Below are 25,820 nucleotides of genomic sequence, written 5' to 3'. Positions count from 1 at the left end.
TTGGCTACCATAATGAGGCGGTTGATTACCGAATTGAGGAGGTCTGAGTTGATGTCTTTGTTGCTGGGGTGCATGATTTACTAATTTAGGACACTGAGCCTTCCAGTGACCTTTTTGTTTGCAAAAGCTGCATTCATCAACTCCAACCTTTGTGTGAGGTTTATTCTCATGGTGAGTAAAGTGTCGAGGAGGAACTACCAAAATAGAGGGACTGGGTGCTGGGAGGATGCCTTTTCCTGCTTGAGACTTAAGACGAATTTCATCTGCCAATAGTTCACTAACTACTGAATCAACCGAAGGAAGTGGAGAACGATGCAAAATAGAGCCACGGAGTCCCTCAAAGTCATCACGAAGTGCCATCAAAAACTGAACCAATCGTTGTTCCTCCCTACGAGCAATATATGGTGCAAAAGCTCGTAATTCTGCAGATTCAGTAAGGGCCAATTGATCCCATAGATCTGTCATAACTGAATAGAACTCTTGAATACTCATATCTTTCTGTTCAAGAGCTCTAATATCTGATTCTAATTGATATTGCTTTGCAAAGTTAGACTGAGTATACAGCCTTGCAAGATGGTCCCAAACTTCCTTCGCTGTTTCATACTTGGCTAGTTAGGTACCTATGGAGTGTTCTACAGAGTTGTTTATCCAAGTAATAATTTTTGAATTATCCACTTCCCAATTTTCTAGCAAAGTTGCATAATCCGCTTTGTCATTTGTTGGTTTAACCAAAGTTCCAGAAACATAACTCCACATCTTTTTCCCTTTCAAATTTTTTTTCATCACATAGTTCCAATAAGAATAATTCTTTCCATCTAACCTCACACTAATGGATTGAAGGGAATCATCTCTATTACTTGCCATTTCAGAAACAAATTTCCAAATGTTATCTCAGACAAAAGTTCCCAAATTCTGCAATATGACGAAACCCTAAAATTTCAGAATGAACACGAAAATCACATACCGAGTTACTGCAAAGATGCTTCGACCCAATTTGCTGCAATACGAAGGAGACCCAAGCCAAAAGCTATGGTTACGCTTAAGAAATTCAATTCCATAAACCCTTCTCTGATACCATGATAATTATGCAAAGACACAATCCATAAAACCCAAATGAGAGATAGCAAAAAGATGAAGAGAGAAAAGGGAGGCTAGAGTGTATTGCAAAAATAGAGAGAATGTATTCTAGGTTACAAAACTTATAAGCCAAGCCTTTTATATAAGGCAAAAGATATAAAATAACAATAATTAAGAAAAGACTAAAATACCCTCAAATAATAACTCTAACAGAATGAACAGTCAATGTTTTGTGAAGCATGTCAGTTTGGGAAATCACACTCTTTGCCATTTTCATTGTCTAATTTCAGAGCCAAGAACTTATTGGATCTTATTCACACTGACATTTGGGGGCCAGCACCTATTATGTCTAATACAAACTTAAGATATTATGTGCATTTCATTGATGATTACACAAGGTATACATGGATTTTCCCTATTAAAGCCAAGTCTGATGCATTAGCTGTGTTCACTCATTTTAAAAGTCTGGTTGAGAACCAATTTGATAGAAAAATAAAGGCTGTTCGCACGGACTCAGGTGGAGAATATCAGTCTTTCAAACCATTTCTACAGAAACATGGCATAGTATTACAGCTATCTTGCCCACATACGTCTGCACAAAACGGTCGTGCTGAAAGAAAGCATCGGCACATCACAGAGATGGGACTTACACTTCTTGCACAGGCGAGCATGCCATTGAAGTATTGGGTTGACGCGTTCCAATCTGCAGTATACCTCATAAACCGCCTTCCTACACCAGTTCTGAATGGGCAGTCACCGTATGAAGTCCTCTTTGCCAGAAAGCCAGATTATAACTTCCTAAAAACTTTCGGTACTGCGTGTTATCCATGCTTGAGACCTTTTCAAACTCAAAAATTTCAGTTCCACACGACCAAATGTGTGAATCTTGGCTATAGTGATACCCATAAAGGGTACAAATGTCTGAGTTCGACTGGGAGGCTATATATCTCACGAAACGTTGTCTTTAATGAAGCAGACTTTCCATTCAAATCTGGTTTCCTGAACATGTATCAACGAGAAGCAGAAATACAAGTCCCAACTCCAGTATCATGGTTCACTCTACCAATCCAGCAACCTGAATCACAAGCACCAGGAAGTACTCAATCGAAGGATTCCAGATCACCATCACGGGGTGATTCGAGTTCTTCAGCTCCCTTCAATTCAAATCGATCCTCGACAAACCCAAACAATACATCATCAGGTTCTGCCTCTCCTTCTCAACCTGTCGATATCTCATCTAATTTGTTTGTTGATTCAAATATTGCAACAGATGCTGGTGCTTCAGAAAGTCAGCCGCCTATTCAGAATAGTGAACCGAACAATAATCAAGAAGCTCAGTCCACACATCCAATGATTACACGGTCAAAAACTGGGTCTCTTAAACCCAAAGTTTATCTTGGTGAGGCAAAATGGGTAAACAATGCGTATGAACCAGCAACAATTACTCAAGCTCTAGAACATCCTGGTTGGAAGAGTGCCATGGATGCTGAATTTAATGCCCTTACACAGAACAAAACCTGGGTTCTTGTACCACGAGTGGAATCATACAATGTTGTGGGAAACAAATGGGTCTTCAAGGCCAAGTTCAATGCAGATGGGAGTTTTCAGAGCTACAAAGCTCGTCTGGTGGCAAAGGGGTTTCACCAAAGACCCGGTATTGATTTTGGGGAGACGTTCAGTCCAGTGGTGAAAGCTTCCACTATTCGAATCATCCTAACCATTGCAGTAACTAAAAGCTGGACAGTGAGACAACTTGACATAAACAATGCATTTTTAAATGGTTTTCTGGAAGAGGCCGTGTATATGGAGCAGCCCGAAGGCTATGAAGACAAGCATAATCCCACGCATGTGTGCAAGCTGCAGAAATCGTTATATGGCTTAAAACAAGCTCCTAGAGCCTGGTTTGACAGTTTAAAGGCAACTTTGATTCGCTGGGGCTTTGTTATTTCAAAAGCAGATAACTCATTCTTTATCCTCAAGAAGCAGAAATTTGTAGTTATGGTGTTAATATATGTGGATGACATTATTGTCACAGGCAACAATAATACAGAGTTACAGGAGTTCATTGGCAGACTGAATAAAGTCTTCTCATTGAAGGATTTGGGTGATTTGCACTATTTTCTGGGTATTGAAGTGTTTAGAGACTCAACTGGTATTTACTTGAATCAAGGAAAATATATCAGTGAAATGCTCCATAAACTTAATATGCAGAGCCTAAAACCTGTTCCTACGCCCATGGTCGCTGGAAGACCACTTTCAGCAGAGGATGGCGAAAAGTTAGAGAATCCCACGTTTTACAGGAGCATCATTGGAGGATTACAGTATCTTACGCATACACGACCCGACATAGCGTTTGCAGTGAATAAGTTGAGCCAATTTCTCAAGAGTCCAACCACATGTCATTGGAATGCCACTAAGAGGATTCTGCGATATTTAAAGGGTACTATAAACTGTGGCTTACATATTGGGGTCAGTGAAAACTTGAACTTAGTGGGTTATTCAGATGCAGATTGGGCATGTTGCCCAGATGATAGAAAATCTATTGGGGGATACTGTGTTTACTTTGGTGAAACACTCGTTTCTTGGTCTTCAAAGAAGCAAACGGTGGTGTCTCGATCTAGTACTGAATCCGAGTATAGAGCACTTGCTCAGGTGACTGCAGAAATTGTTTGGATTGAATCACTTCTCAGTGAGATAGAATTTCGGCCACAACTTGTGCCTGTGATTTGGTGTGACAATATGAGTGCAGCAGCATTGGCGTCTAACCCTGTTTATCATGCTCGTACCAAACATATAGAGCTAGATGTCCACTTTGTTCGAGATCGAGTTCTGCAGAAGAAAATCGAAGTTCGCTACATCTCCACTTTTGACCAAATTGCAGACTGTTTAACCAAGGGACTACCGCCTGCCAGATTCAAATTTCTTGCAGAAAAACTGGGCATTACAAACTCACCCTTAGGCTTGAGGGGTGGTGTTAAGGCATAATACAGGAGACTAATTAATATATATAAATTAGCTGTCTATTTGTCTAGGACAAGCCAGTAAGGGTGGCCACGATTGTAACCACGATTGTATGCTTTTTCCTTTTTCACCTTTTTGTTTTGCCTTGTTATTTGTGCTTTCTGTTACACAACCGTTTGGCTCATTGCCACACGTCAGTAGGCTAGAGGCCTTCTCCTTGGTTGTAATGATTGTATTCCTCATACAAAGATATATATACAGAGTACTCTGGCTCTCAATTCTTTGAGCTGAGTTTACAAATATTGTGTAAATACCATTTCTTAACTATCTTAACATCTTCCTTCAAACTCGTGATGTGGCAACTATAAGCATGGAGAGTTTGCCAACTAAAAAATTAAGACGGGAAGTAGAATGTGAATTTGTAAAAAAATCTACATTATGCAAATAAGAAGAAACAAAGTGCAAAGTGATAGTGTCGCACTTGAGATAAACGTGTAAGGTGACAGTCGATCTCAATGTGCTTGGATTGTTCATGCGAGTCTGAGTTATGAGCAATTTAAATAACACTCTTGTTGTCACAATACATAGGAGTGAAATTAGAAAGAAAAACTATCATATATGTAAGTAACTAAATTAACTAAAAAAAACTCTATAAGATGCCATAACATGATATTCCGATTCAATTGAAGATTGAGACATAATAGTTTGTTTCAAAACACTTCCAAGAAATAAGATAATCATCCAAAAAGATATCAAAACTAGTAATAGACTTGCGACTTGTGGGATCACTGCCTTGATCAACATCATATATTCACGCAACTCTAAGGAAGAAATGGATGAAAGTAGAAAACTCTGATACTGTGGTGTGGATGACCTATTTTTTAAAGTCATTTTTCATTCTAGCCTAGTTTTAATAATTTTTTGCAAAATAGTCTCTCATAATTTAGACAGCTGGTCAAAAAATTCAAACAGCTGGTTGAAAATTTTAGACGGTTGGTCGAAAAATTTAGACAACTGGTCGAATTTTAGACAGAGACTATTTTACAAAAAATTATCAAAAGTATGCCAGATTGCAAAATCACATAAAAAAATAGAGGTAATTTTCACCAATTTCTCTAATTTTTAATAAAAATGGGTGTACTAAATAAATTTATTTGGAGTGCAAATAATGACCATGTTTGATTTTTTTAGGAAATAAATATATATTTTTTAATTTGGAAGTAAAGATATTTGATTTCATATATATAACCAATTTCATATTTTTTTAAAGTGATATTTTAAAATATTTTACTAATTATTCTTATCATATATGAATACAAAATTATTAAATTATAAATATTTAACACATTGAAAAAAATAATTTTTCAAAAAAACTCTGGAGAGTTAATTCAAATACTAAAGAAAGTCATTCCAATATTACTTGTCATAGGTTAAGACCACGTGATCAATGTATAATACAAAGAAAAAAAATTATTTGATACTATCCTCCCTATAATAACAATTTGTTCCACACCCCACACAACCAATAGAATCCACCAAAAACAGGTGTACCTGTGCGGTCGTTTCGTACAACTGCACCAAAGAATTTATCTATATATATATATATATGTATAAAAAGGAGGTAGGGTAATGGACTCAAAACAGAGGTACGTATGCATAGGGTGCATTGTACGTAGTGTAGTGGACGCTCAAAATAAAGGTACGTACGTACAGGGGTGCAGTGTATGCCTGATGCAGTGGTGGAACACGCCGTATGCGTAGTGTTTCTACAGTGGTGCACTGTTTTGCTACGTATGTTAAAACGAGGAACAAAGTGAGACCCATTTCCGAAAAATAGAGGCAAAATTTTGGACTTGGAACAAGGACAGACAGTGGGGCGTGGGCTCGATTGCACAGAAAAGAAAGAAAAATAAAATAAATAAACCCAAAATACTCAAGACAAGACAATAATACCCCAACCAACCTGATACCCTCTCACTCTCACTCACTCACCCTCCTTCTTGTCTCTTCATATACTCAAGACAATACAATACCCCAACCAACCCAATACCCTCTCACTCTCACCCTCCTTCTTGTCTCTTCATATACTCAAGACAAGACAAGCCCAGCCCTAGCTAGCTGCCACTACCCATAACCACCATCGTCCTTCTCCCATCACCATCTCCATCCCCAAGATCCAGGCCGAACCTCCGACCTCGATCGCTCCACGATTCGAGGAACCCAGGCGCGATTCTTTCAGCGCCACTCTTCCCGTCGCCCTAAATCAAGCCAAGCCCAAAAGACCCATACCTGTTGCACAGCCTAAACCGAGCCCAGGCGCACCCAACCCAAATCTGAGAGCCCCTAGCTAGTGCGCTCCACCACCAAGTGCGATTCCACCTCCACAACACAAATACACCCAGACCCATCAATTCACTGCTACTCCGTAAGTATATATATATAATTATAAATACATCATAATTACTTATCTACTTACCTTATTACTGTTTGTCAATGTCTAGAAGGTTTGAAATGGATTCTAGAAGGTTTGAAATCGATTTGGAAGGAGAAACTGCTACTGATGAGGTACTTACTTTATTACTGTTTGTCAATATACATTTCAAACCTTACTCATCGGTAGCAGCTTCTCCTTCCAAATCGATTTCAAACCTTCTAGAATCCATTTCAAACCTTCTAGACATTGACAAACAGTAATAAAGTAAGTAGATAAGTAATTATGATGTATTTATAATTATATATATACTTACGGAGTAGCAGTGGATTGATGGGTCTGGGTGTATTTGTGTTGCAGAGGTGGAATCGTGCCGGGTGGTGGAGCGCACTAGCTAGAGGCTCTCAGATTTGGGTTGGGTGCGCCTGGGCTCGGTTTAGGCTGTGCAACAGGTATGGGTCTTTTGGGCTTGGCTCGATTTAGGGCGACGGGAAGAGTGACGCTGAAAGAATCATGCCTGGGTTCTTCGAATCATGGCGCGATCGAGGTCGGAGGTTCGACCTGGGTCTTGGGGATGGAGATGGTGATGGGAGAAGGACGATGGTGGTTATAGGTAGTGGCAGCTAGCTAGGGCTGGGCTTGTCTTGAGTATATGAAGAACCAAGAAGGAGGGTGAGAGTGAGAGTGAGAGGGTATCGGGTTGGTTGAGGTATTGTATTGTCTTGAGTATATGAAGAGACAAGGAGGGTGAGTGAGTGAGTGAGAGTGAGAGGGTATCGGGTTGGTTGGGGTATTGTCCTGTAGTATTTTGGGTTTATTTATTTTATTTTTCTTTCTTTTCCGTGCAATCGAGCCCACGCCCCACTGTCTGTCCTTGTTCCAAGTCAAGAATTTTGCCTCTATTTTTCAGAAATGGGTCTCACTTTGTTCCTCGTTTTAACGTATGTAGCAAAACACTGCCCACTACTCTTTGTACCACTGCATCAGGCAAGCGTACACTGCCCATTACTCTACACTACGTACACTGCATGCACCTGGTCCTAATAAGCATGCGTTCATGTATGTAAATGGCATGAAATGGCAATTGCTGCTGTAAATGGCAATTCTTTTTAAATCCTTGCATGGAGGTACGTACGTAGGCCTCCCAGAGTGGTCCCAGAGTGGCCAAGGCAGCTAGCTCGTCCTTGTGAGACAATCTGCGCATGCATGGTGACATTTTTTATAATTAACAAGTGTTTATATATATATATAAATGAAAATAAATCTAATTAATAATTAAACAGCCTTTCAATCTAGCTAGCTAATAATATAAATTCAATCAGTTCCAGTAAAAAACCACTAGACTTTATGGAATCTTGTATGCATATAAACTACAATAGCATTCATATGATTGATAGCATAAGGATTATTATTATATATATATAGTAAGAATTCATTTTATATATTTTAATATATATATATATATATGTTAGTCCTTGTTTAGAGTTTGTCTGATCGATCATTTTTTATTTTGGTTTGATAGAACTACCTACTGTTCTTTAGAGGTAACACTATACTAGAAAGTGTTAAATTACAGGCGGAATAATTAGAGGCGGACTTAGTCTGCCATTAATGAACGGGTTATTAATAGCAGACTTAGTAGTCCGCCGCTAATAATGTGGAATTTTTTTTATTAGCGGCGGACTTACCAATTATTAGCAGCGGGTATTTTCCCTTAGTAGATGCAGATCTATCCGCCACTAATACTATTAGCGGCGGGTAAATATCCGCCGGTAATAAGACTATTATCGGCGGGATATATTAATAGCAGCGGGTCCCACCGCTAGTAGTTTATTACCGACGGGATAATATTAATAGCAGTAGGTCCCCGCCTCTAATAATCTTACATATTGAAAAAATTTCACATCGTCTCGTCCGTTCCTCTAACTTCTCTTCTCTCCCCCTCTCAGACGCACTCTTCTCCTAGTCCACCCCTCTGTCCGAGCACCACCACCGCCCCTTTGTCTGAGACCTCCTTGTCCAAGCACCACCACCACCCCTCTATCTCAGCACCACCATCGCCCCTCTATCCAAGAGCACCACCACTAGTGTATATATATATTTTTAATGATATTGGTTTCATAATATTTATTAAAACAATTGTTTTGGTCTTATTAAAAAAAATAGATTCATGTGTTGTATTATATTGTATTTAATTTACTGTTAAGAGAATGAGATTGATTATTAAAAAATTTAAAATTAAAAAAAAATATTAGTATGTTGCTTTATTTTTTTTAGCAGAGCATCAAACTTTTGAAAGAAAAAAACCATATTATTAATGTATGTTGTTATTGTTTTTTTTTTTGTTTGTATTAATCATATTATGGTTTATGTTGATTTGTGTTGTAATATTATTTTAATAAATATTCTGTTGTTCTAGTTATTCTAGGTTTGTTGTTTGGAGATTTTAAATTTTGGGATATGACAAATTTAAGTTGTTATGTTGTCAAAATTTAAAAAAAAAAACTATATATCTTATAATAAATGTTCTGGGATTTTCTGAGTGCAGGATTTAAAATTTTTTGAAACGATCGTATTAATCTATTATGCTGTCAAATTTTTTTTGACATTTTATTAAGTAAAATAGTTTTAGTTTTTTTTTGTTATATGTTATGTCAACATAATGAAAATTGTAATGAATATTATTTAATTTAATTAATTAGTATTATTATAATTAATTGAAAATTATTAGTATTTAATTAGAAGTTAATTTATTTTTTTTGTTCCGGTATACTTATGATTGATGGTTGTTGACTACAACCATAAATTATTGGGATATCGACATATAAGATATTATAATATTACATAAGGTTTCAATTTGTGACTTTGGGGATTCATCGCAGCAGCAACAACCGCAGCACAGACATAGTCAATTTGTGAGTTCGTCGCAGCAGCAGAGGTATGGTCAGTTTGAGAGTTTATTGCATCAGTCTCTCTCGACACGACCACATACTCGACAATTTGGATCATCTTCGCAGCAGTAGTCTCCACAAGCTTATTACCCTTCACCACCACCACCACCACCACCATAGTTTGCTTCACCACCATTTCTCGCTTGGTTGGCCCGATCCAAACAATAATAATTAGTTTACGTTTTTTAATTAAATTAAGACAATTGATATTTTATGATAAATTTATATGTAACTAAATTAAGACAATTTATATTTTTATTATGTTAATTTTATGGTTAGTTTTTATGTAATTTTGTTTGATGAATATTAATTGTGTTATTAATAATTAATTTTAATTTATGTTAAATTTTATTATCTTTAAATAAGTATTATATGTATATTTATTATTAAATAAAATCAAACGAATTATTATATTTTAATATTATTAATTTATTATCGACGGATTAATAAGGGCGGGACCCGCTATTAAATAAAATCAAACGAATTATTATATTTTATATATTTTTAATTTCATTCATTCACTTAATGATAAATTGGTTACTTAGAAAGAAAAAAATTAATTCAATAAAAATATATAATAAATTTATTTATTTATTGATAACTATTTTTTAACAATAACTAGGTTACTCTAAAAACATAAAAAATAAAATAAAATAAAAAAGCAAGATAGCACCTGAAATTTTTGTGATACGCTCAAATCTGGCTTGCACCTGAGAAAATAAATCATACATGAATAGTTACACAAATATATAGTACGATTATATACAATGATTCTTAATTAATTGAAAGCCAAAATAGTATACTATAATATCGATTAATATTTACCTCATTCTTTATAAATTATTACTCCTAATCTTGAAGCAATTTCTTTATCCTTTGTGATCAAGTGATGATTCTTCCAACTTCTTCTTCAAATAGTGTATAATTTTTTAAATAAAACTAGAGTAAATAACACAAAAACAAATAAATAATATTAATAAGTAGGACAGAGGTAGGTCTTAACTCCAAGGTGCCAAAAGATTAAAATAAATTATGAAGGGCTTAAATACAAATTTTTATTTAAGAAATTTGGGAACTAAGAGCACATATAGCATTTTATATAGAGTAACTTACACTGGTATTTTGGGAAAGAAAGATCTTGGTTCAGAATAAATGACAATAATTCCATCATGGCCAGAGATTAGGATTTCTTTTCCTACACCGGGTAAAAGCATAGTGACATTCAAGTTCTGTTGTGAAACTCTTGAAAAATTGTTGACATTTTGAACATCAAGTCATGCAAATAAGTCTAGCCTAATTCTTACCTATGCTTTGATATGTTTTATCTTTGTAGGTTTTTGATGAAAAGAGAAATGGGGTTAATGAATTTGTAAATATACTCAGTATCTTTCATCCCTTTCCTCCTATAGAAGAAAAAATCAACGGTAAGTGCTCTCAAGAAGAATTTCAATCACAAAATGCAAAACAAAAACACTAAACTACTAGATAAACCAAATTAATAATTGTCTAATAAATAAATAAAAAAATCAATAGAGCACTGCATCTAAACAAGCATGATCCTCCACAACCATCAAATAGGACTCAGAACTACGATTTCATGATCCTATAAAGATAATCAATAATAAAGATATTAGTTAAACTACTAATAATAAAATCAAATTTATAAATAAGAAAGAAATACTAACCTGACAATATTTATGAAAGGCTGATATGTTTCCACCCGTCATCATAGCTATGGCAAATAAAAATATGATGATTAAAAGTATAGAGTAATGTTCCAAATACTTGTACTTAAGTGTACTTTCTGTGAAAACATTTTCTTTCCCGTGCAAAATGGAAGGTATAAATAACCTATTATTATATCCAAAGATATTACTAAAATTCTTATATATATTTTTCCAAATGTTTGCAATATTTTTCATTTGTATTAACATTGCAAGTAAGCCACTTGCACAGCTAGCTGCAAGCATTAATTGCAATACTGACATACTAATATGTCAGGTCAAGTTAGCATAATGGTAAAAAAGACATCTTCTATAGTAAGAAAAAGTCTTCCTACATCTAGTATTTTTTCTTCTAATTCATCAATTCGACTTATTTCTTTATTAAATATTTCAATTAAGTTTTCTACCTGCAAATAAAATAAAAAATAAGACTAAGTAAATTATTTTAAAATATATCTAAAACTAATTTAATTAATGCTTATATATATACTATTTCATATGTGACCATATATATATTTTTTTATTTTAATGTTATATATAACTAATTATTTCTATAATATAATATATAAAAAGACAAAGCTTATAATTATATATCATAGTAATAAATTATTTTAAAATATATCTAAACCAATTTTTATTATTTGGTATGTATTGTAATAACTTGAGAAGTCTTCCATATATATATATATAAATATATATACTTAAATTTATCTTTATTCATATATACTTAAGATAAGTATAATATATATAATTGATTATATTAATCTTTTATGTATATATATAAGTACAATATATAACAAATAATAAAAATTAATTTAGATATATTTTAAAATAATCTACTAATATGATATATAATTATAAATTTTGTGTTCTTTTATAATTATATTATAAAAGTAATCAGTTATATATAACATAAAAATTACAAAAACAAAAAATATATATATGGGCACCTCTAAACTAATATATAAAAGAATTGATTAAATTAGTTTTAGATACATTTTAAAATAATTTATTTATCCTTTTTTTTTTTAGGTAGAAAACTTAATTGAGATATTTAATAAAGAAATGAGTAGAATGGATGGATTAGAAGAAAAAATACTAGATATTAGAAGATTTTTTCTTACCATAGAAGCTGTCTTTTTTACCATTATGCTAACTAGACCTGTCATATTAGTATGTAAGTATTATCCTTTGCCTTTTCTCATTACAAATAATGCTTGCAGCTAGTTATGCAAGTAACTTACTTGCAATATTAATACAAATGAAAAATGTTGCAAACATTTGGAAAAATATATATAAGAATTTGGGATATTTGCGGCATAAGTACCCAATGTTTGGATTTTGTACGCGGCATAGACCCAATATTTATTTTTAGTGGCAAAAGTACCTAAAGTCAGTAAAACTGTAATTCCGTCAGCCTCCTCTGTTAGGTTCCGTTTCGTGATGACTGGACCAACACGTGTCACTTCGTGATTGGTCCAACTCAATAATATTTTAAAAATAATTATGATTTGGACCAATAAAAACGTGACACGTGTCTGCCTAACGGAGGAGGCTGACGAAATTACAGTTTTATAGACTTTTAGTACTTTTGCCACTAAAAATAAACATTGGGTCTATGCCGCGTACAAAACCCAAACATTGGGTACTTATGCCGCGATTATCCCTAAGAATTTTAGTGATATCTTTGTAGATAATAATAGATTATTTACACTTTCCATTTTGCAATGGAAAGAAAATGTTTGGAACATTACTCTATACTTTCAATCATCATATTCTATTTGTCATAGCAATAATAGCTATGATGATGGGTGGAAACATATCAACATTTCATAAATATTGCCAGATTAATATTTCTTTCTTATCATTAGCTTAATTATAAATTTAATTTTATTATTAATAATTTAACTAATATCTTTATTATTGATTCTCTTTTTAGGATCATGAAATCGCAATTCCGAGTCCAAGCCCTATTGGATAGTTGTGGAGGATCAATTTTTTTTATCAAGCTTTGGCATGCTTGCTTAGATGCCGAGCTCTATTGATTTTTTTTATTAGACAATTATTAACTTAGTTTATCATGTAGTAGTTTAGTGTTTCTGTTTTGCATTTTAGGATTAAAATTCTTCTTGAGAGCACTTACAGTCGATTTTTTCTTCTAATAGGAGCACAGGAATGAAAGATACCGAGTGCATGTACAAATTCATCAAAGTCAACAACACCATTTCTCTTTTCATCAACAAGATCAAAAACCTACAGAGACAAAGCAGATCGAAGCATAGGTAAGAGTTAGGCTACATTGATTTGCATGACTAGATGTTCAAAATATCAACAATTTTTCAAGAGTTTCACAACAGAACTTGAATGTCACTATGCTTTTACCCGGTCTAGGAAAAGATTTTCGCCATGTGGAGTTTGGAACAGCGCCAATTGAAGCTCTTCCTACAAAGATAGCAAAGGTTTAAAATTCATAACCAACAAAACTTTCACCTCAAAATCAAAATTCTTTCTGTATATCACTATATATATATATATATTATATACTATCAAGTATGTACACAGTATGACCTCTTCCTACATTAGCCATTACCTCAGGTTTTTTCTTTAGCAATGACTGATTTTTAGTTTAATATAAACAAAAAAAAAACATCATAAATATAAAGAGTATTTGGAAAAATATATACACTTTCCTTCTCAAATTATCAAAAAGCGTACTATAGCAAAATGACATTGAATTTAAAAATGTCAATAAATTGAGATTTTTGAGATTAATCCTCCAAGTCCTTTTGTTGAGATTTTTTAAAGTGCTTTTCAGTTAGATTTTCACTTAAAGAAGTCTCTTCTATACAAAGGCTTGTTCTATTAGATACATAGTTTTTGATTAAGGGGGCCAAAATATAAGAAGTTTATATAAGGGGGCCAAATTCGTAATTTTTGAAAAAAAATGGGAATTATTTATAAAATGGGAAGAAGAAGAAGAAGAAAAGGGGTGTCTGGTTGTCCTTCATGATTCAGATTCCAGATTCCAGCTTCCAGATGCAAAGTTCGAGAGGAAGGGTCATTCAAAAAATGCAAAGTAGTGGTGGAAACAAAAGGAACAATTACGTAATAATTTGAAGAGTAATGATATGTGTACTCAAAATATGCACTCAAATATTATATATAGTGATATGTCACTAGCAACCAACCATATGCCAATATCAATTCAAACAACACACAAGTTTTTTTCTGTATCTCCGCAGCACACAAATTTCTCCGATCCTACTTCACTAAAACACACAAGTTCTGAACCTTCCGTTATCACCGCAGCACACAGTAACAATCCCAGAACCTACTACACTATGGATGAATATTTAAGATATTCAAAGTTAGAGGCATACCTCTTGCAAACTATTGCCACAAAAGTTTCTTTGAAGTTCGTCTACCTTTATAATGTAATAAGATATAATAAAAGTAAGTCAAATTTGAATTAAATAATTAAATAATAATGGAAAAAGGGAAAAATAAAATCTAATTAAGGTATGAATGGTAATATTAAAAGTTTATATACATTTTGTTTTTTTAAAATTGAAAATTAATATAAAGGTATGAATAATAGTGAGTCAATAAATATAAATTTAAATAATTAATGATAACATGTCTTTCGATCAATGATAGTGAGAGCATACTAGCTTGCAAGTGTACCAAACTATAATTAGAATGAAAGTGACCTTTCTTTTTCTTCTGTCTAAATTCAATATGAGAGAGCTTAATTATAATGCTAAATACAACATGTGATTAACAAGAATTATATCATCATGTGAAACATAAAAAAAAAACTTTTGATATTCTATTTTGGATTAGACCTGACTTTTCTTCTCTTGAATATTAAATAACTATTCATGTAACACAGAAATATTAATAACTAGAGAACACAGTGATCATTTAATTTATTTACCATGAACCATAATATTTGTGATGAAGACCAAAAGGGGCAAGGATTTAGGATTCAGTGCATATAGTTTTCTTGGCAACCAAACATGGGAAGCTATATTAAAACTAAAAAAAAAAAAAACACATCCATTAATACTAACGAGATAGCAGAAAACTCACCATCTCCATCCTTGTCAAAAAGACAAAAAGCTTCTTTAAACTCAACAATCTGTTCCTCACTTAGTACATCTGCCATGTTATTTCCCATGAAAACTTAATCAGGACACTCAACCTTTTAGAGAGAAAGAGAGAAAGAGAGAGAGAGAGGATTGGGAGAGAAAGGGTAATAATAATAGTATATGTTATGATATTGTTGAGTGTAGTGGTTTATACGATTGGTTTTAGGGGCTACTACCACAAACAAACTGAATTAAATCAATGATTTAATGCCTCTGAGCCTTCTGAAATTCTTTCAGAATTGACTGAAAATCATTAGCTAGCTAGGCATATGCAATTGTCTTGTCAATTTGCAATTTATTAACAAAAAAAAATCAAAATCAAATGAGAAAGAAGAGAGATTAAAGACTTTCCATGAATTAAAAATAATAATAAGACTTAGTAATTTGATTATTATGTAAGTGATCGGCCTCACTGGCTTGCCTGAGTTTGGATGAAGTCTCCTTCACCAATTGTGTGATATGGTTCCTCGTTTTGTGTCTGTTTTTTTAAAAAAAAAAACATAATTAGTAAAAATTGAGAAATCAGAAGATGATAATGAAGATGGTATATATTAATAAAGAGGAAAGGCTTTGTTTACAACTTTTCTCGAAGTTGAAGAGTATCTTAGAGGGTGCCAAGGGAACTGACGAGGCGGAAGAAGGAAGAGACGACGATGTTGATTTGGAAAATCCCCAAAGCCAAAACCTGAGATGAGATGGATGATCGTGGAGAGGATAATCAGAGGCGTACAACACTGATCGGAGAAGCCCGACGACTGATCGGAGGAGGCGATGATGACCTAGGTCGTATGGTCATCTGGAAATGTCACGCTTTGCTACAGTATAAGAAAAAGGCCAAATAGTTAAAAGGCCCAATTTTACTGACTTCTTACTTATAAGCAGCCCATTTAGCAACTATTTTATTACTGGCCAAATCAGTATTACCGTGTGTTTAGTTTTAGGTTATTAGCCCATTTTTTAATAATAACAATTCGTTAAAAATGTCATTTTTTCAATGTGATATATACTCACAATTGTTGTAGTGACACCATTATTGACACTGCTCATTAGCTCAAGTTTTTTCAGCAATAACTTATTTATAGTTTAATATAAAGAAGAAGAAGAAGAACAAACCTCATAATATCATAGTGTAAAACTATATGTTAGGCAGCTGATGTATAAAGCTTATTATTTGAGTACAATAGTGCAAGAGTAACACCTATAGCTTCCATTGCCTGTCTCACATGAAACATATATAAGATAATGACAAAAATTACAACTTAACATATATCACATGAATTATATATCCTCATCCATATTTTTTTCATTAAAACAATTGAATTTGTTAGACATTATTAAGTCAAATTAGAGGTGCCTTAGCTGACTTTTAGTATAACAGAGAACTGTGAATTTTTATCTGTTGTTCAACCTTCCTTTCCACCCCATATGCAAATGATCAAATCTTCAATTACAAGGCAAAAAGACTTTCACTAAGGTAATTAAAATTTAAAAGCAACCCATGCACGTGCACTTAACAACACATAAATAGAAAGAAAATATCAAAAACAAAATAGAGTATTCAACCATTACATCAAGAAGCAGCTTAGATTATATGCTATATGTTTTGAAAAAAAAAAGAGCAAGACAAAATTGAAATGCTATATGTTGAATTATTATAATAATTATTCTTATAAATAATATACTAGCTGAAAACATAAAAGAAAGCCCACTAAGAATGTACATGGCATTTTTAAATAGCATTAGAAACATTATTTAAAATTCATGAACTCAGATCGGCAAAAATGAAAACATATCTAAAGAAAATGAGACAGAACAGAAATGATGGCATGATCTACTGCATCATAAAAAATTAAATAATATTTAAATTCAATAATTGTGGTAAAGAACACTAATGATAACAAAACAACCAGATTATTAAATTGAAAAAGGCAATGACACAACAAAAAACCAAAACTCTAATCCTAGGTTTATAAGATAATGACAGTACATTAAAGAAATGACATAAACTATCATCTAAAAACTCCAAATATGTATTTTCTTTTTAAATTAATTAAGACTTACAAAAAGAAGTCTAAAATGGGTCTACATTTATACACTGTTAGATTATCTTCACTTGTCTTAATATCAAGTAATTAATTACTATAGTTTTTTTCTTCATCAAATATCAAACAAAATTACCTGCTCTAGAAAATACATATACAAACATTCAAAGCTTTTACAAAAACCTTGGTTGGCAAGTTCCTTTTCACAAAATGAAAAGGAAAAAAAAAAATTGCACATTGTACAGCCTAGGAATATGATATGAATTCATATATACAAATTTTGATTAAAAAGGACCTGGTATGGCAGGCAATGCAGCCTTGCTTAAAGGGTAAAAAGGGCCAATTCTCTTCATTTTAATCTAGTGGATGCAACTGAGGGAAACCCCAAAAAATGATCAGTCTTCTTCGACCTCGGTGTTGAAAATGAAGCTTGGAAATACTGTGGTGATGTCTCTGCATATTGAAAGAGTTTCAATAAGGCTTTAAATTGCTTGCAATGCAAAGAAACATGGGGCAGCTAGCTGCATATACTTACTTCAAGTAAGGAAGAGTCATGTTCTTCAAGAGGGTGGGATGTCGAATGGCGAATGCTTTCCATTCTTCTTTGTTGATCCTACCGTCCTTGTCTGCATCAGCATCAGCATCAGCAAATGTCTGCAAGAACATGTTTGAAACTTGTTACTATTGAGTTCTTAAGAAGATGACAGTTGATTGAATTGAGACTTGCCTTGTCAATAATGGCCTCTAGAAGATCATCTGATAATTTCATATCACATTCCATCATTATTGCAACTGCCATTTGCTTAACCTGGAGGAGTCAAAGAGAGGCCATTATTAGCCAAAACACCATACATAATTTACTACTGTTGCAGAAGAATATGCTTACTTCTTCTCGCTCAATGAATCCAGTTTGTCTCAGGTCATATAGCCGGAATGCAACTGCCAAGAGAAGAAAAGTAACCGAAAATAGGATTAGTGTTTCTGTTTTGCATTTTAGGATTGAAATTCTTCTTGAACACACTTACAGTCGATTTTTTCTTCTATAGGAGCACAGGGACGAAAGATACCGAGTGCATGTACAAATTCATCAAAGTCAATAACACCATTTCTCTTTTCATCAAAAAGATCAAAAACCTACAAAGACAGAACAGATCGAAGCATAGGTAAGAATTAGGCTAGACTGATTTGCATGACTTGATGTCCAAAATATCAATAATTTTTCAAGAGTTTCACAACAGAACTTGAATGTCACTATGCTTTTACCCGGTCTAGGAAAAGATTTTCGCCATGTGGAGTTTGGAACAGCACCAATTGAAGCTCTTCCTACAAAGATAGCAAAGCTCTTCCAATAAAACTTTCACCTCAGAATCAAAATTCTTTCTGTATATCACTACATATATATGATATATACTATCAAGTATGTACACAGTATGACACTGCTCATTAGCTCAAGTTTCTTCAGCAATGACTAATTTATAGTTTAATATAAATAAGAAGAAGAAGAAGAAGAAACACAATTAGCAGAAAGACTCTTTGGCAGAATATATCAATATTTTCCTTCTCAAATTATCAAAAAAAAAAAAAACATTAAGCAAACTGACATTGAATTCAAAAATGATAATTCCCTAAATAATTTGGCATACCTTGTGAATAGACCCATCATCAATGATTGAACTGCTCAACTTCTTAAAGAGCTCATACAAGGCCTCCACTTCATTCACAGAAACTGCAATCATTTCCATTTTTGAAAAAGCCCCAAAAATCAAACACCCATTACAGTCAAAATTAGGGATTTGAGATTGAGAGACTCAAACGCAATGAAACAGAAAATAAAAGAGGATTTTCGGTAAAGACGAAATACATCGGGTCTCATCGGCGAGGCGAGCGAGGCACAGATCCATTCTCCCATCGTCAAAGAGCTCGATCTCTGTTCATTCATACAACCATTATTACCACCACCACCAAGCTTTACTCTACAAAAACCAAAATTCAAATTGGAAAAAGAAAAGAAAGAAGAATGACCATGGATGAGAAGCTGCGTGCGGTTGATGAAGGCTTCTCAGTTTCAATGGCGGATTTTGGTTATTTTGTTGAGTTGGGTTGATTCTTGATTGTACTGAAAAGGAGATGAAGATGAAGATTTCTCTAGAAGAGAGAAGAGAGTAGCTTCGTCTCGTCTGCGTTTGTATTAATGAAGAGATGAAACCAAACAGGTCAGTCTTCGTCCGTATGTATTAATTGCAGTGATGCAGTGCAGTACTGTTTGAGTTGACTGATCATCAGAGAGAGAAGACTGGTCCTGAGCATGCGTTGGGCTCTGAATTGGCCAAGCTTAACATGTCTTTTCGTCCTTAATATTCTTTCAAGCTATATATTGCTGTAAATGGCAACAATGGTGGGTATTGCTGCAGCTACTGAATACTTGTCCTCCCAAAATGGCCAAGACAGCTGGTCCTTTCTTCACCAACAGAGAAGGACTTCTTTATACATGTATGTTTCTCCATTACTGAATTATTGTCCTCCCAAAGTGGCCATGGCAGCTGGTTCTTTCTCCACAAACAGAGAAGGACTTCCTTATCCATGTATGTTTCTCCATGCGTGGTCAGACAATCTGCACATTCATAAGCATGCATGATCACATTGTTGATTCACCGCTATTGGATTCTTGGTCCACTTTTTTGAATCAACAAGTATTTTTTCTTAGCTTCTGTCCTTCATTTTCACTTTTCTTGATTAACAAGTTAGCTCATATTCCTTTGCTTTACTCTAATAATTTCTCCATATAAAGGCAATCCGTCATTGAAAGAATATCATTAACTCTCTTATTCTTATCTCATCACTGTGTTAAACTAACAAATTAAGAAGAAGAGGTAGCTCTATAGGCTGCAATGGCTGCTGGTACAGTATCTATAACTCTCCCTGTTGTGGCTGCTGTTGTTGGTCTTTACTTATGTGATAGAAGCCCTTTCAAGACTAATAAGGTAACCAAAAAAGAAAGAAGCAATTTGTATTTCACTATTATACATCATTTCTTTTGGTAACATGGATTTTCATACTTGTAATGTTCAGGAATCTGGAGATGGGATTCGAAGTTCGATCGAAACTATTGTGTCTAAAGCAAGATTAATGGAAGTTAAAACTACTAAGATGCCAAAGTTTGCTCCACAGTTTGATGGGTTGGATTGCTTTGAGACTTTTGTTGCTTGATAAATATAAAGTTCTGTTATTTGGTTGTTGGGATGAAGAGATCCTCATGCACACAAGAGATTGCTACATCATGGATGGTGTTTATGTTTAGGAACATCATATATGTATATATTTATATGTACTGTTAGTTCATATTCCTTTGTTGTCTTCAGCAAGTTTAACTCTTTGAAAATATCCTTGATTGGGATAGATTATATGACTTCCTTGTCATCATAATCTTCTTATGGTTTAATCCCATTATGAATTAAACTGGAAAGAAATTCATATGAAAGAGAAATATCTGATTGGTGTTGTACAAGGCATTGAGTAGACACAGAGAAAGAATAATGCAAATTCTGCAAGAGAAGGCATTGTGAAATTCTAATTTAAGTATTTACAACAGTAGACAATGTCTTATTATTCTGAATAGATCAGGGTGACAGACATTGTAAACATACAAACAACTCTCATCTATCTAAAAAGAGTCAACTGGCAAAAAAATTGAGAAGAATCTCTCTTCCATGGAAGACTAGATGACAAGAGTTTTTAAGCCTTTGCAGCTCACAATCTCTTTCTCACATTTGAAAATCTTCTTGCCACCCCAAATATAACTGCCTTTGTTAGAAGTCCTTGGTCAAAAGTGCAAGCAAAGATAATAGCCCCACCAAGAATTAGCAGCTTTGGTATATTCCTACCCTGTGGTTTCTCAGATGAAGTATCTACTTGAGTCTCTGATGAATCATCATCATCATCATCATCATCACCATCTACCAACAAGGATCTCATGTAATCAGGATTGATTTTGCTGTTGATATTAGCCATAAAAGCCGGCCGAGAGGGTGACACTCCTGATGCTCTTTCTTTCTGGTATGCCCTGAAACCAGTGTCCATGTTCTTAACAGTACCCCACATTCCTTTCTTCACTCCAATCTTAGCAATTTCCCATGGAATTCCCATGTCTTCATGATGGAAGAGCAGCACTTCACAGGCGTTTAGCTGACCATCACCACTCGTTGATTCCACGGCTTCATACAACATGAAAACAAGAGATTACAACAGTGATTGATCAAACACTTCAAAAAATCAAGTGAGAATTTGAAGTAGAGCAGCATAGCTTACCTGGTCGGATACACCAACTCGAGTAATACAAATCAACTCGTCTTGGTTTGTCACGCCTTGGGATGGAAGAACAGGCAACACCCTATAAACAGAAAAGGGAAAAAACAACATCAGATTGGTACTACTCAATACTTTCAAGGTAAAAAAATAACTGGTTGTAGAGTACAAAACTAGTTCTTTCACTTTCACCTTTGTTATGCAGTAGTATGACCTTCCTATTTCCCATATGCGACGACCAATTATGTATTCTCTGTCTTTACAGAAAAATGGAAACTGTATGGCCATAACAGAGTTTCCAAAGTAAGCATAGTTCGCAAAAATGAAAAGAATTAGATTGAGTGAAAGTTACTCTCATATTATACCTTTCTTATCCAATGAACAAGCATGGTTCCTGTGGTTGGACACTCTTTTAGAGTTTTGGAATATGCAAGCATGTCATCCCACTTCGATCGAAATTCATCATCCCAGAAAAAGTCCCTAACTATTTCAGGCGCGGCATTCTCAAACACAGTGCTGGTACGATATTGAGGAGGACCAGTCTAACCAAAAACAAAGGCAGTGCATAAATTATAGAGTTAAACATATATTTGGTCTCAAAGACTAATCTCAAGTGAAGGCAAATCTTAAAAGGAAAATACTCTCACTTTGCGATCTCTTCGCCATGCTTTGTAGCTCGTCGTTGGGGTGGAACGATTCATCATCGGTATCCAAGTAGGACCTCCATCTTTCATCTCCACAAGTTGGCAAAGATGTTCCAAATCCTCCACAGTTACCAGATTAGAATCCTCTTCATCCAACTCCAACACACTACTACCACAGTTCAAGAAAAGCTAATGAGAAATTTGATTGCAATTCAAGTACTAAATACACTCTCTATAAACAAGACAACCACATGGCCTAAAGTTTCTAAGAATTGCAATGTTATTTGGGTGAATTTAATTCCTATGAAATGCCACCAAAAAATTAGCTAAAACCATTAAACATGCTTACTGAGTAACTACATATCAATTATTATAAGTGTTAAAAAGAGTTCATATTGTAATGTGAAGTATTACAAATCCAGAGAACAAGGGTATTCCTACAAATGAACCAATAATAGTTTAAATGCAATTTTGATATTAGTAATTTTAGATAAAGATTTTAATTACCGCAATTCATCATCTTCAGATTGGGATAAAGATAACCCTTTTTCTGGTGAGTTATTTGGCAGCTGATATGGTGTAGAAGGTAAAGTTGAGACCAAAGAATTTGAAGAGAAGCTTAAAAGGTCTTTTCCAAAGCTTGCCCATCTGGGTTTCCATGCCCAGCCAACCATTACACCTACAAGAAAAGCAACCCAAATAGGAGAAAGAAGTATAAACATCCCTGTACACACTCCCACCATTGTGGGTCTCTCTAAGATTCTCTCAAAACACTCAGCAAGAGCCATAACACCAGAAGCAACTGAAAACCCAGAAAAGGAAAACCAAAAACACTAATGGGAATTCTTCTTCTTCATCATCATCATCATCATCATCACCACTTTGATGGTGGCCAAAAACATAGGTACAGACAAATAAAAATTGGAACTTTACATTTTGATTGAGAAGAATGAATATGACCAAAGCTATCTGACAAAGAAAAAACAGTATGATGATTGAGACATGAGAAGTCGTTTAAGAAAGGTTTCGTCTTTTTGAGTAATGATGAGACGGCGTCGTTTCAATGGCTTTGTCAAAGAATAAAGCTTTGATTTTGATTCAAAGAATATGAAAAGGAATATGTTAAAGAGAGAGAGAGATAGATTCGCGGTTCATATCCTACGTTGATATATTATATAAAAATAAAAATAAAAATAAAAATCATTGTAAAATCCATATAACTACACATAATAATTAATAAGCCTTCTTACTTGGAAACATAGAATTTGTTTTTTGAAGATTTTTGTGGTTGTATTGTATTGATCGAGGTTTCTTGATACATACGTCTGTTCTTTTTTTCTTCTTCTTTCTTTTTTGGATTAAATTCTTGATTTTAACGTTCATCTAACAACGTTGTTGACTATGTCTTTGGATTATTGTACATGTACTTTGAGAGAAATTAGGTTTTATTTAAGAGGAAAAAGAGATTAGATCTTGTTGTTGTAATAAAATAATAACAATAAATGTTGTGTTATGGTTGTAATAAGAAGTATTATTGTATATAACCACTCTTTATTAGTTGTTATTATCCTATTTTTAGAGTTTAGACTTTGATTAAACATTAGTCATTATCATACCTACCACTAATTAAAAAAATATATATAAGAATATATGTTGTTTGATAACTAATAATGATCTAATTTTTGGGGTTAGGTAATATAGGGAAGTGGGTATTTGTATTGCAAAACCTTTTTTTATTTAATTAAAAAAAGAGTGAAAATATAGGACTAGCCTTAAGTTAATATACTTAGTCCTATATTAAAGACTTGGTTAGGAAGGGTCCCATTAGTAATTTCATAACCTGTCACATTATGAGAGACATTTAGAAAAATAAAAAATTATTTTATAAAGTCAATAAATATATATAAATTAGAAATATTGATAGTGATAATACTTAAATTTTTTCAAAAGTTACATTTTAATTCTCAATTTTTTTTGGTTATAATACATAAATCTACAATTTTAGTGCAACCGTTAGTACTTATCGTTAATTGCCCCTTAAGTATCTATGTGACACATTTTTGTACTCGTAAATTTAGGTATTAAAGTGTAACTTTATAAATGATTTGATATTATTGTCGCCTATATCATTAAATTCTTTAAATACTATAAAGATCATTTTAAATTTTAAAAATCTAAAAGATTCTTAGAAAGTAATTAATAAAACTAAAATATGCAAATTCGAAACAATCAAAATTAAAATTGAAACTAAAAACCATCCCAAAATCGATATTATTATCTAGATTTTAATAATTTTTTAGATTTTTTAAATTTAAAATGATTTTTATAATATTTAAATAATTTAGTCTAAAATCATCCCAAAATCTATGTGTTACGTGGATACTTAACGGGTAGTTCATGGTGAGTACTAATGGTTGCACAAAAATTGTAGATTTAGGTATTACTGCAAAAAAAAAAATTGGGTACTAAAGTGTAACTTTTGAAAAGATTTGGGTATTATCGTCGTCAATTAGACTAATAAAAATGTGTCACGTGGATACTTAACGGGCAATTAACGGTGAATACTAACGAATGCACCAAAACTATAGATTTAAGTATTATTACCGCCAAAAAAAAATTTGAGTATTAAAGTACAACTTTTGAAATTTTTTGGGTATTATTGCCCCCAATATCCCTATAAATTAATTTATATACTTGGTGTATCTTAAAATATTCCATACACTACAAATAAATGTACTTTTTAGTAATTACATTTTAGTCACAGCATATATTTTGTGTGACTAAATTTTACTTTTAGTATCTATTACTTTTAGTGATAAAGTTTGTTATGACTAAAAATACATTTAGTGACAACAAATTGTGATTTTATAACCAATACACTTAGCCACAAGTGATACTTTCAACTGAATAAACATAAACTTAATTGTACACACATGATAGCAACTTGATTTTTTTTTGGTATCTCTTGTTGAATAGCTTTTCTAGATATACTATATTGAGTTTTTCTTAAGTTGGATATTAAATTTGCAAACGTTATTAGTGGAGTTCCCAAACGTCATTATACTTTGGTGCTTGATTTTCTTTTCTCTATATATTATATTATTAGACAATTAGATTATTAATTGTCTTTGAAATATTTTACATCTTACCTTCTCATTATTTTCCATTTTATTATCCATCTAATTTAATAATCTAATACTAAAAACAATATCAATTTGAACCTCTTCCTATAACACCCAATGTAGTAGCACTAATGATTATAATAATGATTAGTTATTATTATTTAATGAGTATTTATCGTTATAGATAGAAAACTCAAATATGAAAAGCGGATACTTTAACAAATTAGTTATATATAGAGGACAATTTTTTGATAGGGGCTTCACTTTAAGCCTTATTGGTAGGGCTCTTAGTGTTTCTCGACCCATGAACAGTTTTCGGCGCGACTTTTTTTTATGAGCGTGTATATTGTAGCTATTTAGAGCATCCTGCAAATTTTCAGAAAATTCCTAATAGTTTACAGTACCGAAAACTAGG

General features: G+C 33.3%; 3 protein-coding genes and 1 long non-coding RNA gene across 6 annotated transcripts; all 4 read right to left on the bottom strand.

The window, feature by feature from the left end:
- Positions 1 to 5,431: 5,431 nt before the first annotated feature.
- Positions 5,432 to 11,711, bottom strand: LOC133834386 (uncharacterized). The gene is made up of 5 exons (XR_009893346.1): positions 10,725 to 11,711; positions 10,534 to 10,615; positions 10,246 to 10,359; positions 10,094 to 10,130; positions 5,432 to 7,665 (listed from the first exon to the last, which is right to left on the bottom strand). It is a non-coding gene; the product is annotated as an uncharacterized LOC133834386 (long non-coding RNA).
- A 1,572-nt stretch (positions 11,712 to 13,283) lies between these two features.
- On the bottom strand, positions 13,284 to 15,312 carry LOC133778829 (calcineurin B-like protein 9). Its single transcript, XM_062218850.1, has 4 exons — positions 15,214 to 15,312; positions 14,525 to 14,569; positions 13,527 to 13,586; positions 13,284 to 13,397 (listed from the first exon to the last, which is right to left on the bottom strand). Exons 1-4 carry the CDS (start codon positions 15,310 to 15,312, stop codon positions 13,284 to 13,286), a joined length of 318 nt encoding a protein of 105 aa, XP_062074834.1.
- A 564-nt stretch (positions 15,313 to 15,876) lies between these two features.
- Positions 15,877 to 19,496, bottom strand: LOC133834393 (calcineurin B-like protein 9). Of its 2 annotated transcripts, XR_009893348.1 has the most exons (11): positions 19,360 to 19,496; positions 19,199 to 19,264; positions 18,981 to 19,063; positions 18,601 to 18,660; positions 18,363 to 18,471; positions 18,224 to 18,276; positions 18,065 to 18,145; positions 17,873 to 17,991; positions 17,633 to 17,790; positions 16,409 to 16,509; positions 15,877 to 16,110 (listed from the first exon to the last, which is right to left on the bottom strand). XR_009893348.1 is itself a non-coding variant. In XM_062263991.1 (9 exons), exons 2-9 carry the CDS (start codon positions 19,236 to 19,238, stop codon positions 17,733 to 17,735), a joined length of 603 nt encoding a protein of 200 aa, XP_062119975.1. In that variant the 5' UTR covers positions 19,239 to 19,264; positions 19,360 to 19,496; the 3' UTR covers positions 17,458 to 17,732. The 2 variants fall into 2 exon arrangements, 1 of the variants encoding a protein (XP_062119975.1); XM_062263991.1 differs by lacking the exons at positions 15,877 to 16,110; positions 16,409 to 16,509 and having other exon boundaries at positions 17,458 to 17,790.
- Positions 19,497 to 20,868: 1,372 nt separating this feature from the next.
- Positions 20,869 to 23,386, bottom strand: LOC133834390 (uncharacterized). Of its 2 annotated transcripts, none has more exons than XM_062263989.1 (6): positions 22,791 to 23,386; positions 22,287 to 22,452; positions 22,005 to 22,181; positions 21,832 to 21,915; positions 21,643 to 21,724; positions 20,869 to 21,548 (listed from the first exon to the last, which is right to left on the bottom strand). In XM_062263989.1, exons 1-6 carry the CDS (start codon positions 23,069 to 23,071, stop codon positions 21,085 to 21,087), a joined length of 1,254 nt encoding a protein of 417 aa, XP_062119973.1. In that variant the 5' UTR covers positions 23,072 to 23,386; the 3' UTR covers positions 20,869 to 21,084. The 2 variants fall into 2 exon arrangements, with proteins under 2 accessions (XP_062119973.1, XP_062119974.1); XM_062263990.1 differs by having other exon boundaries at positions 22,287 to 22,449; positions 22,791 to 23,385.
- Between the last annotated feature and the right edge of the window lie 2,434 nt (positions 23,387 to 25,820).

Source organism: Humulus lupulus, chromosome 5 (assembly GCF_963169125.1).
Source record: "Humulus lupulus chromosome 5, drHumLupu1.1, whole genome shotgun sequence".
Classification (NCBI taxonomy): Eukaryota; Viridiplantae; Streptophyta; class Magnoliopsida; order Rosales; family Cannabaceae; genus Humulus; species Humulus lupulus.
This window is presented reverse-complemented; position numbering and strand designations above follow the sequence as displayed.

Coding starts and splice junctions, on each gene's coding strand:
- LOC133778829 (XM_062218850.1), bottom strand. CDS start 15,312: ATGGCAGATGTACTAAGTGAGGAACAGATTGTTGAGTTTAAAGAAGCT. Junction 14,570..15,213: donor AGTTTTCTGCTATCTCGTTA/GTATTAATGGAT, acceptor TACATTATAAAG/GTAGACGAACTTCAAAGAAA. Junction 13,587..14,524: donor GTGGCAATAGTTTGCAAGAG/GTATGCCTCTAA, acceptor CTATCTTTGTAG/GAAGAGCTTCAATTGGCGCT.
- LOC133834393 (XM_062263991.1), bottom strand. CDS start 19,238: ATGGATCTGTGCCTCGCTCGCCTCGCCGATGAGACCCGAT. Junction 18,661..18,980: donor ATGATGGGTCTATTCACAAG/GTATGCCAAATT, acceptor CTATCTTTGTAG/GAAGAGCTTCAATTGGTGCT. Junction 17,791..17,872: donor ATGACTCTTCCTTACTTGAA/GTAAGTATATGC, acceptor TTCAATATGCAG/AGACATCACCACAGTATTTC.
- LOC133834390 (XM_062263989.1), bottom strand. CDS start 23,071: ATGGCTCTTGCTGAGTGTTTTGAGAGAATCTTAGAGAGACCCACAATG. Junction 21,725..21,831: donor CATACTACTGCATAACAAAG/GTGAAAGTGAAA, acceptor TTCTGTTTATAG/GGTGTTGCCTGTTCTTCCAT. Junction 21,549..21,642: donor GAGTTGGTGTATCCGACCAG/GTAAGCTATGCT, acceptor TGTTGTATGAAG/CCGTGGAATCAACGAGTGGT.